This window comes from Aulostomus chinensis, chromosome 11 (assembly GCF_037954235.1).
Source record: "Aulostomus chinensis isolate RoL2024-O1b breed Wild chromosome 11, RoL_Achi_v1.0, whole genome shotgun sequence".
Classification (NCBI taxonomy): domain Eukaryota; kingdom Metazoa; phylum Chordata; class Actinopteri; order Syngnathiformes; family Aulostomidae; genus Aulostomus; species Aulostomus chinensis.
Window position 1 is genome coordinate 25,314,095 of NC_141330.1, and position 18,096 is coordinate 25,332,190.

Here is an 18,096-nt window from a genome sequence, read left to right on the forward strand (position 1 = left end):
ATCAGCAGTCTGTGCCCAGTCCTGCCGTTTCGCCCCGGCTCCGAGGCCCCCGCAAAGTGCTGATTCAGGGCGAAGGCAGAGTGCAGGCAGTGGCGGAGTTCACCACCAGCATGCTCTCCATCACTCTGACAGCTCAATAAAAACCAGTGTAAACTATTAATTGGATCATTAATTATTGATGCTGTTTTTACTACAATTCAAGGGACGAGAGCAGAGAAGAGGCAGGGGTGAAACAGTGTGTATGTTTAAACACAGTCGCCATGCAAAGAAGGTGAAACAGCATTAAACTCTTGTTGGAAGCAGATCTTAAAACATTATCTGATATTCTAAAATCAAATAAACACCTATTAATATTCAATGAGTAAAACTTGTATGATATACGCATTTAAATGAGTTTTAAAAATGTTTCCAGGTTGAAAGCACACTCTACTGTACAAACCCAGCAGCCTTACTGAGGTGCAAAACTGGATCCCCAGAACCATTAATGAGTATGTAACTAAGGCCGTCACGACACATTGCCCACCTCGCTGCTGTAGTTAGCCAGCCAGCTTCTCCTTTTCTGTCTGTTCTGCACTATTATGAGACTGCATGTCAGGGAAATCAATAAAGAGGAAAACACAGGGTGAGGTCCATCGTGGTAAATCAGTCTCCTGCTCTCGCGGACACAAGCCAGCCAGGCCCATTACAGCTGGCACATCCTCGCTCCTCCTGTCTCCTCCTCCCCTCAGACTCCCCCTTCTCCTCATTCCATCAAGCCCTCCTCCTTCCACAGTAGCCAGCCCCCTTGGGGTTTTGGAGATTTGAGAGCATGACATGCACCCTGCTTACCCTGCCGTTACACACCCATCTCCTCGCCCAGTTGAGCTGACTGCACAAACCCCCAAGACGCTGACGGGCCACATATGGTCAAAAGGTGCTTTCTGGACTCTTTTTCATCTCTTCTCTGGTCTCCCATGCAATTACAACTGATGTTCTTTGCTTTGCTCTTTTTTTTTTTTTCTGGTGAGGTTAAACGTTCTCTGCGGTAGCTAATCAAAGAGTGCTGGGTGTGCATGTGCTGAAATTCCAGTTTTTTCAGATTGAAAAGAGGATGTAAATCATGGTCATTGCCTGAGGATGTTCTCTTTGGGAGTTAATGAGGTTAAGTTGAAATACATCTGTCATTTCTGTCAAAACTGACAGCTGGTATTTTGTTAAGAGTAGCAGATCTGACACTATTACATAAGGTTTTATTGATTATATTAATACAGGCCAGGTTGTCACAGGTCCAAATCTGGGGGCTTCGGTTTGGATCCTGTCCCTCCTGTTGGTTATATAACTACTTTGACAATTTAAACAAGACGACTCCAGTTTAAAACAACGGTTCAGTGCAATTGTCCAAAGCATTTATCCAATTCCCTGCATCCATCATATTTCAGCAGCCATAATTATGCCCCAGATTAATGAAACAAGCCAATTGTACCTGAATAAAGAAAGAGTTGCACAAAATCAGCTGTCACAGGATGTTCCGCTGCTAGTAGGGAAAGCTGTACTGTTTGAGGTCAAGAGTTCAACCCCATCCTTTGTTTTTCTTCTCTCTCCCACTCAGGCCAGCCTGTGGAGGATGCAGGCAGATGCAGACAGAAACAACCCAAACGCTGGCCTTGCTTTTCTCCCTCCCTCTGTTCTGTGGCTACCTGGAAACTCCCACATCAATAATGTAGCGCCGATGCCTTCGTGAAAAGAACAGTTACATAACAGAGCAGACCAACTGAATTCCTCATCAAGATTAAGCATTTCAGGCATGTGGCAGGTGCTCACAGAGGCAAAGCAAGCTACTGTACTTTCATCTTGTGTATCTTTTATTTCAGATTTACCAACCACGCCCCCCAACCCCCGCTTCCTCTCTCTTTGGTGCTTTCAACATTTCTCAGGTTAACGCCTTTGTAATTACAGATTTGACAACAAAATCAATTTGCAATTACAACAACTGTCAACCAGGTGGAGCAGTCAAGAGGCTGACAGCCTGAAAAACAGCCTTTGAGGTTGAGCCTATGCAAAGTGTCATTTAATTCAGTCACCAATTCTTTGCTTTGCTAATATCTTTTTACACACGGGCAAGTGCCCTCGTTGTGTCTGCAGGCTGCTTGGCCCTTTACTGTGACTGATCTGGTATCTGTTTTCCTGTCCTGGTTCAGCAGCAGCACAAAACCAAGTTAATACCTCAGCTGGGAGACAAGATCCAGTGTTTGACAAATACATATTTACTCTTTGGCAACTTAAGGCAGGATCACAATTTTAACACAGTTCTTTTTCATGTTGATTTTTAGGACTATTTATGGCCTTATTTTAAAAAAAAAGAAGTAATCTTCCAATGAAAAAAGAACAACAGAACATTTGGCCAAAATAACTTTAATTACTGGCATTGTTATTTGGGAAATCATTACTGGCCACCAGATTGAAATATGCTTTTAATTAGCCAATAGCCTTCTTTCAGGGTTTCCACCAGAGAATGTGCTCATATGTCAGTCTATTTCAGTCTGAGTGAGCCAGGACAGAAGTTGCTGATAGCTAACAGCAAAACACAGTGGCTTGAATAAGGAGTATAAGTGTGAATTCACTGACAAATGTTCTAAACTATTCACGGACAGATCAGTGTATTACAGTGCTGTTGCTTATTGATCCATAAAAGTTTTATTTCAGATAACAAAAAAAAAAAGGCCCACTGTGCTTGAGCTCCAGAAATATTGGGGAAATGTATAGTTAGCTTTGGTTAGACATTCGAGAGAACAGTGATGCTACAACCATGAGGAATGTAGTTCAACTAGTAACGGCCGCCGCTGCGTAACACTGCTGAACACAAAAGCTGCTCCGATGACTTTATGCAAACAGACACACAAGCACACACAAAGTTGCTCGATTTCACACAGGTAGTCTTTAAAATATTTTCAATTGCTCTAACACATGTAAAAACATCTGAATATGCATCGTTTTTAGGTCCAGCTGCTTCAACCCAGCAGCTAGCCTGAGAGCAACAGTGAGCATGAATAAATATGTGATTTGGCTGAGAACGAATTTGTCTACTGTCTTGTAAATGATTGAGCAAATGAACTGAAGATCTACTGCCTACGTGTCAATAATAAACTTTTGACATCTCAAAAAGGCTGAACAATTAATTGAAATTAATAATGAATAACAATATGGCCTACTGCCATTTTTCCATCATGAGAATGCACATTATTTGTGAAAGGCTTATAGTGTGTCAAAATAGCATTTTAAATTAAAATTGTGGTGCTGCAGAGATGTCCTGCCCTCACATCTTCTTCCAAAGACTTAAGAAAACATCCGAGTTCGATACAGAGAACAATGTTATAAAAATTAATATACCCTCTGTTATTGCAATTCATGATACATTATCGGTTAATATAATTACAATCAGATATTTTAGCCCTACCACTCACCATAAACTATGATCAGCTTTTCCTCACACTCATACATAATCCCATCTCCACTCTATGAGGAATAATATCATCGGCGTGATATAAAGCGTAGGAGGAATATTTTACGAGCATCCTCCATGTATTTACGTGCACCAGCGATGGTATGAACCTGGCTGGTGAGATGCACCGCAGCTGCTGGGAACTCAGCTCACCTTGTTTTACTAGACACCCACAGCCCAGTCTGCTGCTTATGTAACACAGTCCATTAGATCAAACGGATCATATGAGACAACCGTGGTAGGACCTGGCAGAGGGTGCCATGAGCAAAACCAAGAACACCTTGAGAGTAGCGGGATTATCTTCATTAACAATCACAAGCTCTCTCTCGCTCTCCCCCTCTCTCCCACACACACGCACACACACACACGCACACACACACACACACACTCACACAAACACACACACTGAAATACATCTGACTGGGTAATGAGTTCACAAGCCTCCTCAAATGCATGTGGGTTGTTAGAGTGCATTCACATACGCGCGCACACGCACGCGCGCGCACACACACACACACACACACACACACACACACAGGCTCATTATTAACATTTTCTTCGATTTGTACAGGGAGCACCAAGAATTTTTTTAGAAGATGCCGATTATCTTGCTGCGTTTTCTGCGGATGGAAGACGTTAACGGCAGTTTAAAGTTTAAGAGGAGAAAGAAAATGAACAGAGGAATAAAAAGAAAAAAAAACCCTGAAATACAAATGGTGAGCCACTGATAATGCGACCGAGTCAATACATGAGGGGAACATTTTTTCAAAGAGCTCACGAGTTGAGTTTTCTTCACAAATGAAATTGGATAATTTAGTTGAATTTTATAAAATGACAATAATGAGCCATAAATTAACATACACAGAAAGCACGTGGATAGACTGCAGACCGGGGAATCGGAAGGTTATACCTGAGTGAACAGTTGCATAAATACAGTCATCAATATCAATATAAGAAACAACAATCATAAAGGAAATCTGCAGTTGTCACTGCATGTCAAAGCATCTGAGAAGTTTGTATAATAAGGTGAATGTAAACAAAGCAATCTATACACAGAGAAAGTAGCAGAAAGAGGGTAGAAAGACGGACGTACCTTTCTCACTGACTGACTCACTCTCTATCTCCACGTCCTCACAGCTGGTGTACTCTGGCGTGGTTGCCAGCTCCTCCTCTGAGCTGCTCAGTGACACCTGCCGCATCTTCCCTCCCTTTTTGGTTTTGTGGGGTTTGGGGGGTGGCGGACGCACTGACTCCGACTGGTCCGAGCTGAGAGAGTCATTCCTCAACATGCTCTCCATCTTCTCCCTCTTGGTTTTCCGGACAGCTGAACTGGGGTCCAAATGATGTTGCTGCCGCCTCATGGGATCCCCGCCTACACCAAGGTCACCTCGCCGCAGGTCCCCAGATCGGTCACCCAGGACAGGACTGCGGTGTGGTGTTGGGGGGCTGTGATTGGAGGTTCTGTGGCCTCCGAGGCCAGGGCCAATAGGCCCCGGGGAGGAGCGGTCAACAGAGTAGGAGCGCTGTCCCACCATAGGCGGACGGCGCTCAGTGAGATGTTGGCGTGACAGGCGGATGGGGCCGGGGTCGTCCTGCTCTGTGTAAGCCAGGGAGACATCACTATGACGGCGCTCGTGCCTCAGGCGGCCCACCTCAGCATGCATTCTCATCTGCTCTTCATAGGGCTGGGGTTTAACAGGGTAGCGTGCCAGGTTGGGGTCGCTACGGTAGCGTGCTTGGAACTCCTCCTGGCGCTGCCGCTGGAGGTCATATTCATTAAGTGGTCCATCTAGCTCCTGGTCTAGCGGGTATTCCTGGGAGTGCCAGCGTCCAGGGCCCCGCCGGTCCCGGTAGCCCATCCGTGCTGCATCCACATATGGGTACATGTGTGGGCCCCGCGGAGCCCGCCGAGGGTCCCTATCCCCGTAGTCAGACGGTGATCTGGGCATGGTGCCGTCCGTCGGGGCATACTGTGAGTGGTCGCCCCCCTCCCTTTGGTCGTATTTTTGGTTTGGATCCCTGGATGCAGATGGGCTTCGTTTCCTGTAGATCATAGAAGACATGGAAAAAAGAGGCATTTGTGGTTGGACCACTTTGAACGGAATGTGCTCTGTTTCTTTAAAGATGTGGTTATCTTGAAATAACTTTATACAGCTTTTACCAGCACATCAACCAGTCGTCTCAAAACACATCACACAAGTGTAGTGTAGAAGTGAGTCACCTATGTCGATTCTGCAGGGCTGATGTTGATACCGCTTGATTAAACTCTGCAGTCTATCTGCATATGTGCAGGTGGTAAAGTGACAAAAGAGCCGGACATGAGCCTCCACAGGACTTCATCACACTTACTTGTAATAATGTTAATAGCGGCTCCTGCAACGGCCCCTGTTAGAACCTGAGGAAACCTGCACTGTCTCTGTCTCACACACACACGCACGCACGCACGCACGCACGCACGCACACACACACTGACACTAAAAGAGGAGGATGTAGCGCCACACCTTCCTCTTACTGCATAAACACCATGGGCCAGATGTACATAGGATGGAAAGTGCAAACTGTGTCTATGAGGATGCAGAAGGCTTTCTTTCACTGAATCTACTCAACCTGCATATGGCTGATGATGTCATCAGCATGTCACCTCCCTCCAAGCAAAATCTTCGACACCCACACTTGAACGGAATCACTTATCAATCACTGTAAAATAACAAGAGTGACTAGATCAGGAGATAGATGTACATGCAAAAAGACCAGTATATAATGCAGCTGTCAGAATGCAGTTTTCACCATTTGCAGCCATTTTTAAGGATGCTATGTTGAAGTGGAAAAAGTGATGAAATTACACCTAAAACAGGCACTAAAAAAGCAGCTATACATATTGAAAAAACATACACTCATGAACTAATCACCTTGTGGTATTGACATCAAATCATCAACGTTAAGTGTCTTCGTGGGGTGTTAGAGCCACACAAACTACCATCAAACTGCCTTGGTCTCATCTCTGTAACTCAACTCCAGGAATGAACACATACCCCCGTAGTGCATGTACTGATGGTGGTAGTGGGGGGTGCTGTCCACCTCATAAGTCTAAAATCTCCAACAGGTGTTCACCTGGGTTAATATGTCTTGACTGCGAAGGCCAAAGCATCTGATTCACGTCTGTTTTATTCTCATCAAACTGTTGAGTGACCCCTGGTGCCCACTGGACGGGGGCATTTATTCATTTGTCAGTTTATTTTAGAGTTTGTGTGTGGCGGCAGGTGGACCAAAATGCAAAATCAACCACAGGCAGGATGGGTACCTATTTTTTCTGATGGAAATATACAAGGTCTTAAAAGAAAACATGACAAAACACACATATGAGTGAGCATAGATTCATGCCCTTCCTGTCAAGAATCCTCTGAAATCATGGTTTTGGTGCAAATAAAAACATGTAAGGAATAAAACCAAGGAGAAGTCAGAGGTAATATGAAACTAACTTCTTATAGTCAGATGAAGCAATATCTCTATACTCATTTAATCATTGTCCAAGAGAGGGAAGAAAGGAAGGAGTGGATGAAACACCTGGAGAAGGCTAACTGTATTTTATCTCTTCTTTTCTTCAGGATATATATTTTAATAGACATTTTTCTCAGATTTCACCCACAAATGTCCAAAACAAAAATAACATTGTGGGAAGAAAAATATTCTGTGAAGCCTCTCCTTAATTTTTATGTGACAACTTTTGATAAATTTCACGGTGCTCCATGAATCACTGCAGAACAAGCTCAAGTGAAGTGGGGGGGGGGGGGGGCGGTCCCCACCTACTTGATCCAAGATCATTGTAGTGAGTGGTGAGTTTAAAGAAGTACATAAGATATTGGCGGTGTGATGAGAAACATGAGGAAAAGGGTGCTTTTGTGTTCTCTGTTCTGACTTAAAACACTGAATAATCTCACAACAAAGAGGAGCCAGAGCAAGGAGAGACAGAATGATGTATGAGCACTGTGTATAGTTCATGAACTACTGTACGGTTAAAATATGGGCTGTTAGAGAGGGGAAGGCATTGAGCAATAGCGCAGAAGAAAATGTGCATTTGAGTAACAATAATACATAAAAGCAAAAGTAAAAAAAGTATTGAGAACTTGTTCTATATTGTCCGAGCCATCAGAATGTTCCCAAGCTTAGCAGTTCCTCTAACTAAAGGCAGCGCGATCACTCATATAACATGATGACATCACACTCGTGCGTCTATGTCAACGAAGGGTATGTCTTCATTTCAGCAGGATGAAAACAGTGACACTTTTAATGTCTGTAAAATATCATATGAACTAAGGGTGGAAACAGAAGCAATATGGTCCAACATCTTCCAAAACAACGTGGGATTTAACTCCAGGAATTCAGAGTGCAGCACATCTGTTCCCACAGGTAAATATTCCATGTTATAATCACATTAACACCACAGGGGCAGGCTGAGCAGAACTGTTCCTTGAAAAATAAAAAATTAAAAAATCCCTCAGGAAAACCCTGGGATTGTACACGGACAGGTCATGATTAATGCCAGGAACAAACGTTTACTGTCAGCCTGTTTCTCAGCTGCTTACACCTTTGTCACACAAACCCTATGGGGGGGGGGGGGGGGGGGGTGATCGCTAAAATGCAGCCTGCAGTATAGACAGGTAATTTCATTGTCTGGCAGACGAGTGGACTTACGCTGACCAAGTGTTGCAGCGTTATTTGCCCCTTCTGCTTTTCATGTTACTCAGCTAAGATGTGTCATTCCTGGATTTATTTTTTAACCTCTACAAGGACCCAATGAGATCATTGGTATGATTGTCTGTAAACAGAATATCAATATATTGGTAGACAGATAGGTCATGGAACAAGTTCTCAACTTCTGGAAATAATCCCAAACAGCCAGTTCAAGACCAACAGCAGGATATTTTAAGTCCATGTGAAATGGTTGAAAGAACATGAATGGATTTTCAGGGCTTGTCCTACTCACTTTTCAAAAAATCCTCCATTTCCTTCTGAAAACACAAGTCATGCAGTCATTATACATTATTTATAGATTGTCAGGGCCCTTGAGTTGATTTTGGGCTTTCTAATTACAATTTGACTGATTAAAAACCAACTGTAAACTTGTATTCAAAACAGACATAAAAAGTGCCTTCTATTTCAATATGCAAACAAATATGTATTGCAGCACTGGAAGAAAACACAACTGGTTTTAAAAGGCCTTGAGTTTGCATCTTTTGCTCGATTTAGCATAAAATTTAATCCACTTCCCTAATATGTTTGTGATTACTCGCAGGCACTTTGAGACATATTTGACTGGGAATACAAAGTTTATTGTCCAATTTGTGACTCTCTCTTGGACTCACCGACACCATCGCCCTCAGAAACCGGCTGGATGAATTTGTTTTGTTTATTCACAAGGAAAATAGTTAAAAATGTGAACACAGCTGAGAAGTCACCTGGGGTCCATCTCGGCCAGCTCTGGACTTGACTTGCCCAAATGATTGAGTCTTCTTAAACTGTTCTTCTATGTCATTTTATTAGCAACTGAAATTCAAAAGGGTCTGATTTTATATTCATAGTTGGATGATAGGTAACGTTAAAAAGTTTTGTGTCCTCTTTTTAGTTTCTCTTGCTCTCCAGTTGTGTGTTTACTTGGGTTACTGATTGTTTACTGTACTTTCCTGACAGAGTTACTTGATGGATAATGTGTCTTTAATGCACACATTTCTAGATATTCTTGTGTGTTCTGTTAGTGTTGTTGTTGTTGTTGTTATCTATTGTGAGTGATCCTGCTTAGACTGAGACAAACGGACAAATTGAACCAATCACAAGACCTCCTTGAGTGAGATAATAAATAAATCAGGACATCACTTGGTAGCTTTCAGCCAATCAGTCTAAAGAGCTGTCAAAGATTCCTGTGGTGATCTGTACCAGCGGGGGGTTCACTGTAGTAACAAGCAGGTGATTAATACATGATATCTTTAATATAGGACGCTACACAACCCCACAGCCTTGAAAATATCACTGCCTACATATTATTTCAGATTTTATTCATTTATAGTAAATCCAAGAGGTAAAACAAAGATCTAACATTATCAGCTATAAACTAGTCGACGAATGAGATTTCTTGGAAGCGGAGTACAAAGCAGCAATGTGAGAGCCAACAGGGAACACATCACACCACTGATGGATATGCACTTTATTGAACACATCCTTATTTAAAACAAGAAGGACCTTGAATAAGACAGAAGGCCATTTGAAGTCCCTGTGATGCCGCGAGCTCACACAAGTGACCTCTCTGCTTCACATCAAAACAAATGCCGCCTATCACCTTAGCATCCAGAGGTAGTCTCAGCCGTGACTCAGAGGAGGCTGGAGGAACACATGAGGCGCGTTGCATTATTCATGAACTGCTCCTGGACACGAACGGAGAAGCGCTTCATTCACAAATCCAAAGTGAAGCGCCAGCAGAAATCATATGCTGGAGTAGGGGACAGGCTTTGTGACTTGGATGGGAAAAAATGTGGAGTGTGGTGCGGGGGAGTGTGTGTGTGATGAGCATAAGAAACAGCTCTTTATAGAGAGTTGTTGATTATAGAGGTGTGTGTTATATGTGTGTGTTTGTGTCCATGCTGTGCTGGCTGCCTGAGAACTGCTTCACTTTGGCTCTCAGTATGTGTGCAGGGCTTCAGGCTACAGTCCCCTAAGTGATGTTGTCTTGATATGCAACACCCAGAACACACACACACACACACACACACACACACACACACACACACACACACACACGCATACCGTGCATGCACAAAGCACCTACAATAAACATCAACAAACTGCCTTTGACAAGCTTTAACTCGTCATGACACAAGTATCACATTTCCCTGCTCTCATTTAGCCTTGTCCATCCTTCCTGTCCAAACACAGACGCAAGCTAGCTAACAGCCTCCATCAGCATCTGCATCATGATGCTAATGCTGTCAGCACTAAACCAGCCTTCAGTAAGTACAACAGAGTGGTGGCGCAGCACTAAATTTGGTACTGTGCATGATTTCCCTATGCTCCAGCTGCTGCCGTGACTGTGATAGCCTCACTGCAGATACAGTAGCTCTCTGCTCTCACACTCTCTGCTGATCCTAGGTTTGCGTTCCACCATCACTGAAACATAGAGAGAAAAATAGAGAGGAGATAGAGGCACAAGCATCTCAGGAAGAGGCTGGTGTTCTGCAGCTGAACATGCAGCTGGTGTGTATGATGCCTGTCAAACTCAGTCTTGAAGCAGTGTGATTGGGCGCCGTGGGACTGTGATGCAGAACAGAGGCCCGGCTGCTGCAACGATTGAGGCTCACAGTGACGCAGCCCCTCGCTCACATGCCCTTATATGGCAAGATGTGACGTCACCACAGACTTGGCACCGAGACACGCCGTGTATAGCAGATCAACCAGCGGTGAATCATCTGAACAGGAGCACAATAGAGAGGCATCTTGGCCCAGCCTGCAAGTACAGGCCGGGAATGCTGTTCTGTTCCGATCTGTATATTCCTGCTGTGGGAATAACAGCAGCCCTCGCTACTGCTGCTGTCCCATTTTGAGCTAAGTATAATAATCCGCTGCTGTGATATGAACTGTGAGACCTCATTTAGATGCAAGCAAGGACAGCGGTGACAATGTGATTCAATCCAGGCTGGGTGGACAGCGGTCTCCCTGCGTGACGGGGACCGAGATTCTTATAACTACGATGGTCAAAGAAAGATTGTGTAATGCCCGATGTGAGCATTATTTTGTGTTTAAAGGTTGTAAATACAATAAAATTATGACATGAAATAGGGAAAATAGTAAAATATGTAAAACAGATAACAAAATAGAGTGCATTAAGAAGCAGAAATAATAAGACAGCTTTAAGAATAAATGAATAAATATACAAGGAAGTAATAATTTTTAAAAATCACATAAAATCCCTGCCTTATTTTACTCGTGCTGATTGAATGTAGTTCCGAACATCTCCAACACCATGTCATTTCTGTCTCCATTTGTCACTTTACTGCACGATGAATGAATTTTTCAAAAAAGGATCATGGTTTGACATCTGGAGCAAAACGAGTCCACCAAGTGTTTCTCTCCAGCAGAGAGAAACTTGCTGTGAATCAAAAAAATACAAACATCCCAGAGAAGCTGGCTTCTATTTTTGATCCCAGCACAGCCTGTTACACCTCCGTTACACCACAGGTAATTCCAATGTTACAATCATCTTAAAAAAAAAAAAAGAGACTACACTGTCTTTATCAAAAGCAGAATAATGTATCAAATCCATGGCTCGCTAAAATCATGGGATTACACTATTGGCCCTGAAAGATTAAAAAGCGCGACGTTAAAAGATTAGAAGTGACCTGACATGCTCGCCATGATAAAACCTTAATATGCTGTTATTTTCCAGGACACATCGGTGGTGTGGTGTAATGAGAGGTTGGTGGTGTTCCACCGGTGTTCCTCCTCTGACCCCAAGACCAGATCTGATCAGCAGCTCCTCAACCACAGCTCAGTTCCTGTGAGCAGACTAGATTATCTAACTGTGTCATCCTCGCTGTTAGCACGCACACCTCTGTGTGTGTGTGTGTGTGTGTGTGTGTTTGTGTGTGTGTGTGTGTGTGTGTGTGTGTGTGTGTGTGTGTGTGTTATATTCCGCTGAATGATGAAAGGCCTAAGATCAAGCAGGAAGCCCCTGTGGTCACAAATGATTAACATTTCATGAGGATTACAGTTTAAAAGGACACATTTGTTGAGAGAGATCACCTGCAACACAAAACTTGAGGACTTATTCATTGTAGAGTAGAAAAATTCCAATTAGTCACTGATAAAAAATAGCCTTCATAACAGGCACACAGCTCTCTTATACTTAGAAAACTAATCATTAATCCATGCGTGGCACAAGCACATTTGAATAAACATAAAAGATGTCTATCCAGATGAATAACTTTGCATCTTGTGCTAAATTACGCTAACATTTAACCTTAAACATCCAATTTTTTTTTTTTTTTTTTTTTTGCACCTTGTGACTTGTACTTAATTGGGAATACAAATTTTATTTGCACATTTCTGCACTTTCTCTGGAACTCACCAATGTCATTGTCCGTCAGAGAAGGACAGGCCTGTTGCCCAGAAATAATCAAGGATGTTCCTAATGTTCCTAATGCTGTTGCCCGTGGAATCATAAATGTTTGCACAAAAAATATCATGATAATCCAACTTTAGTTCAGCTACTTCAATCCAATCAAAGTACTGACGAATTTTGTGATTATCTATCATTATTATCGTTTCCTCTCCTCACCCTCCCTGTACAAAAGCTGTCTTTAAAGAGGAAAAAAGTTTTGATCTAGAAAAAATCCATAATTACAGGGACCTTTGTCCCTGTGCCCATCTGCCAAAACACCCAAAGATCAATAATTGAAAGTCAATGCAGAAGCTTTCGGTGAGTGATGAACCCTCCATAGATTTCGCTGGTTTCATGCTCAAAGGTGCACATGTCCGCACCTCTACCCACACACACACACACACACACACACACACACACACACACACACACACACACACACAAATACCCTCCTTCAGCATTACACAGATTTAAGTTTGAGCTGTAGCCTCTTTCTGAAACAGTAACAACTGAAATCAGTGTTCAGCACAAGACAACAGTACTGCACAAACACACATATAATTGCATTTATCTAGAGGAAGCACATTTTACAACGGAACAGTTGTACAGTTGAGATGTTCACCGGCAGGTTTAAATACCTCCTATCGACTTGAAAGACAATCACATAAAACCCCTTCAACACGATAGTTTACAATGAAATATTATTCGTCTTACTGAAAGTAATTGCTGTTGCTCAGTTCAAATCTCTGCCTTGGTTCTCCACACATACACACATCTTTCTTTGTACACACTCTTCACAAAGCGCTCTTGTGCGATCTCACTAGCAGTGCTGGCTCACAGCCTATGACCAGGCCCATGTTGTTTTTCAAATCTTCTCTCCTCCAGCTCTAAAAATTGTCTTTGTTTTATTTCTACTGATGCAGCAGCCCTCTTGTCACCAGCTCAGTCTGCTGTGCCTCTCCTGCTGCTGGAGAAACATGTTAAATAAGAAAGCCAAAAGCAATCAAGGTGAAAATGCAACGCGGCCCCCACGGGGATTGTGCCACCTCTACTTTGCGGATAATGGAGAGCAGTCAAATGAGAACAAATGTGTGGCACACTGTGGCAGAGTTCTCTTCTTAAAAGGGAATCTGTCCCACTAACGACAACAATATGTATTGGAACGGTCTCTATTGAAATGAGATAACCAGAAAGTAAGCAAGAGCAGAGGAAAAACAAGCTGAATGTGCTTGTTCCAGCAATCAGAAAAGAAGAAACGAGAGGCGGGACAACGCCTGTAATGGTCCATTTACAGATGCAGCATCACTCTCCCTTCCAAGACTGCCAGCCACTGTGTATCTGGGGCGGCCCTCCAAGTAGAGGAAACACATCCATACCCTGCTGCCTCTCACAATCAAAGCAGGTTACATCTCTGCTACTCTTATATCCCAATGACACCAAAGCAGAATGACCTGCTTTATTTCTGAAAGAGCGTTTATAAAAGCTTCTGGAGTCCTGAAGGAAAGCTCAGGTTCAAGTTTATCATCATCATCATGAAAACTGGCTAAAAGGTGAAGAAGCAGCACCTCCAATTTGACAGCTGCCCAGTTAAAGGGCAGGGAGAAAGGGTTAAAGGGCAGGGAGAAAGGGTTAAAGGGCAGGGAGAAAGTTCAAAGACATCACAGCGATCAAAGACTTTTTTTTCTGTTTTTTTTCACTGCAACCATGACGATGTAGCTGGTTTTCACTGAGTTTCACTGACCTGGTTTGATAAATCCACTCGATGTTTGTGTGTATGTGTGTGTGTGTGTGTGTGTGAGAGAGAGAGAGAGAGAGAGAGAGAGAGAGTGTGTGTATTATGATAAGAATATCTGTGTTATGAATGTCATTTCTAGCTCTTTCTCCCTACTCTCCTGCTACAACACTTCTCACATCTACCACCATGTTTCCTATGTGCAGGTCTTATCCTTCCCATGAAGTGGCCTCTGAGCTGGACTGCACAGTGACGGCTGATTGGCGGTAGTGTGGGATGTGTGAGGGCAGGCGGGAAATGGGTTGTTTCCCAGGATGAAGGCTGGAGTGGGGAATAAGGTGCCTGTGAGGCTGCTTTATCACCACAGAGTCAGGATGGGGGTCGGAGATAGTGTTTCTAAAAAATACTGTATCACACAATCATTCACTTCTGGACATAAATGAATGGAACCACCTCAGGGGGAGGGGGTAGTCACCTCAAACCCAGGCCTACGAGGTATCATGCTCATGGACCAAAAGAATCTAAAGTTTAGCACTCATATTAAGGGATACACATGCAAGAAGGAAGTCACACCTGAGAAATATTAAATCTACACTTACAAAATAAAAAAATCTCCATTTGATGTGGTTGTACATTTGATGTGGTTGTAACCATCAAACTCAATAGAACAGGAAGAGGCCAAAATGAAAGACGTGATTGACAAGACATAAAAAGGCAAATGAAAATAATGGTTGTGGGTTTGTTTTTTTTTGTTTTTTTAGCCTTTATTTATTCAGGGGTAATCACTTAAAATGATACCCTGTTTTGCAGGAGTGATCACACTGACATCCAGTAAAACCACAGTCTGATATGTCCAGCCCACTGGCGGAGTTGGGGTGAGGGGCCCTGTTCACGGGCACCTCTAGGGTAGTCATGAGTGTGAGGCAAGCACTGCTTATTAACTTCCCCAACCAGTAACAATGAGGGGAAAAAAAGCACACAAAAAAACTGCGACAGAGAATACTGTCTATGTCTAAGTTTATCATCGTCATCATGAAAACTGGCTAAAAGGTAGTCTAAGTCTATGTTGACATGATGCATGGATACATTTACAAGGACATGCACATACTGTAAGGCTAGAGCGGCGCGCTCCGACGCTGTAGTTGTGCATCGTAGATTCGATGCACAACTACAGCGTCAAGCTTTAGTCATGCAAACATGGAACAAAAGTTTGCCTCAAATAGGGGCTTACATGTTAGATCCAGCTTGTTTGGTGTGCCTCCTTCCTAAAGGTTGGAGGATGAATAATAGGTTGGGAAATACTGAATAGTTTTATCTTATTGGTCATTGGACAGTTGAACCACGGAAAAAGGTTGGTAGAAATCAGGGCCCAACTGATATGGATTTCTTGGGGCCGATGCCAATTTCGATTTTAGGGAATAAAAATTCAGACAACCGATGAATCGGCTGATGAAAATTTTTTACATTTTTCATATGAAAAAGACAAAATACCTGCTTTTGATGGATTAAATACAGTTCCAAACACTTGTTCCAAAGATTTAAATTAAAGGGCAACACCCACTATTATCTAACTCAACATAAGGAAGCCTCTCTGACAGTGTCAGCATTTACAAAGTAACACATTCATTGAAGTAGAATGCGTGGTAGGGCTGTTATTGGTGTAGATCGAAGCGAGGTAAAATCTGGTCAACTGGACGTAAGTTTATCTTGAAGACGTTTCACCTCTCATCCGTTATTGGTGTACATTTCGTTGCACAGCGTCTAATGAAGAGGTCAGTAAGTGTGTATCTGTAGGTGAGAGGCAGGTGGATAAACAGCGTCATAAACCTCTCTGGAAAACAGGATTTGAAATGCGCCTCTCGGACATCCTCTCAACGTGCGTTCACATGTTCTTTCCACCACGAAAATAAAACTTAAAACAGAAAAGGTCCTTAAATCAAAAAACACAGTCCTGCTGAAAATAAATGCAGCCCGCTGTGGTTTTTGCACAATGACAAAGCGTTATCTTAATTTGCTCCAGTCTTATCTAGTCTGGTGGCATCCAGCTGCTTGAGTGAGCGTAATACTACCTTGAGGTACTGTAAAGTACCGTTACATCATTCATGGTGCCATGACTGACTCGGTTTAATACTTTAGGAGGGTTGCTAATATTAAAGCTAGGTTATCCTCACTTTAGCTTGCTAACGTATCATGTCACGCTCAACTGAAAATATCAGAGAAGCTTGACAGACACAACGAGGCACGTCATGGGAAATGGGAAACTTATTAAGTTATTTTTTTATTTCACAAACTCGTTCTTAGAAACTTCCAATGACGCAGACAGCTCGGTTTTAGTCGAGCATGCGCGGTTGGCTCTTCAGTACCGTTCACTACTTCACTCTCACTCTGTGGGGTTGCTGTGGAGTGTGACATGAGAGGAGTCGGAGCGCCCTCGACTGATACACAAGGACATCATTTCTAAGAAAACCACCATATTAACAGCATTTTAGTACTGATTGTGTGTTAAAATCAGTGTCAATCGGCCAACTTTTGGCTGGGTACTGATTATCCTCTAATGGCTACAATCGGTCGAGCCCTCGTTGAAATACTCCAGGAAAGTTCTAGTCCTCCACATCAATTGAACAAGCATGCCACCGCCAAATATTTGACCAGTGCTTGGATAAACTATACTTTACTATGACACAGAAATAAAGATCAACATCAACATCACCAACAGCAACACATACACAGACAAAGACATGACTAATGTCCAACGGCTGCAGACACAACTGACAAGCGGATGCTCACTTCACCTCCCGGTACCGTGGAGAGGTTAGTGTGAGACGAATATAGAACGTTGCGGACGGGAAGAGATGGACGCTTCTCTCTGTGCATCTGACAGCGTCTGCAGATCTGAGATTAATTGGCTCCAAGAACACAGAGCCCATCCGTCCATGTATGAGCAGAGCGACCAGTGCCTTGTGTGTGTTCATCTTATGTTTATTCTCTGGATGGCTAATACATCTTCTGCACTGCGCTGCCTGTTCAGTCTCCTTTTTAAGAAGAGCCACTGCAAGCATTCTATGTAGGCCAAGCCCCCACAGAATATGCCATTAAGATTAGCTAAGAGTCAGGATTGCTACACCGCTGCTTGCGTTTCCCCTCTCTACAGAAGGTTAGAGGAGCGGGGCATGGGTGCTTTTTTATCATACGGCATAAAAATGCCCGTCACAGCTGAAATTAAATAAAACAAACACCTCTGTGGAGCAGAGAAACAGCCAGACTGCTCACGGCACAGAGATACTGTCTTATTGACTTCAGCTTGGGCTTGAACTGTGTGTTGAAGACTTGAGTGGTGGTGGTGGTGTCTTCTGGAGGGCCTGAAATTAATCAACACCGCAGCACTGGTGGGTAATTAACATTTATCACTGAGAGTTTGAACCTATGAGGTGATACATGCAATTGGAGCTCATCTGTGACCAGAACTACTCCACCATGAACACATGAAAGACACCATCATCCTGTTCAGCACTTCTTAAGAAATCATCTGACACCCCATTAAACAACATCTGGCCAACAAGAAGCAGCCTAGCTCTGGAAGGCAGGAGCTTTGCTTGAGTCTCATGGGTTTTTGTTGTTGTTGTTTTTTACAATAGACATTCAAACACATAGCAGTAAATCATACTATCAATAAACACTAAATTTAGTTTAGCTGCTTCAGTTCCAGCATCTAGACATTGTTCACACTGCCTCACTGTCATG

At 43.1% G+C, this 18,096-nt stretch overlaps 1 protein-coding gene across 24 annotated transcripts in view; it reads right to left on the minus strand.

Moving 5' to 3' along the window:
• The window catches only part of rims2a (regulating synaptic membrane exocytosis 2a), a 164,255-nt gene that overhangs the window by 78,247 nt on the left and 67,912 nt on the right, over positions 1-18,096 (minus strand). For all 24 annotated transcript variants that reach the window (XM_086219167.1, XM_086219165.1, XM_086219166.1 and 21 more), the window contains one exon: positions 4,572-5,521. In XM_086219167.1, coding sequence (XP_086075293.1) covers positions 4,572-5,521 — 950 coding nt within the window. The remainder of the gene's footprint in view (positions 1-4,571; positions 5,522-18,096) is intronic.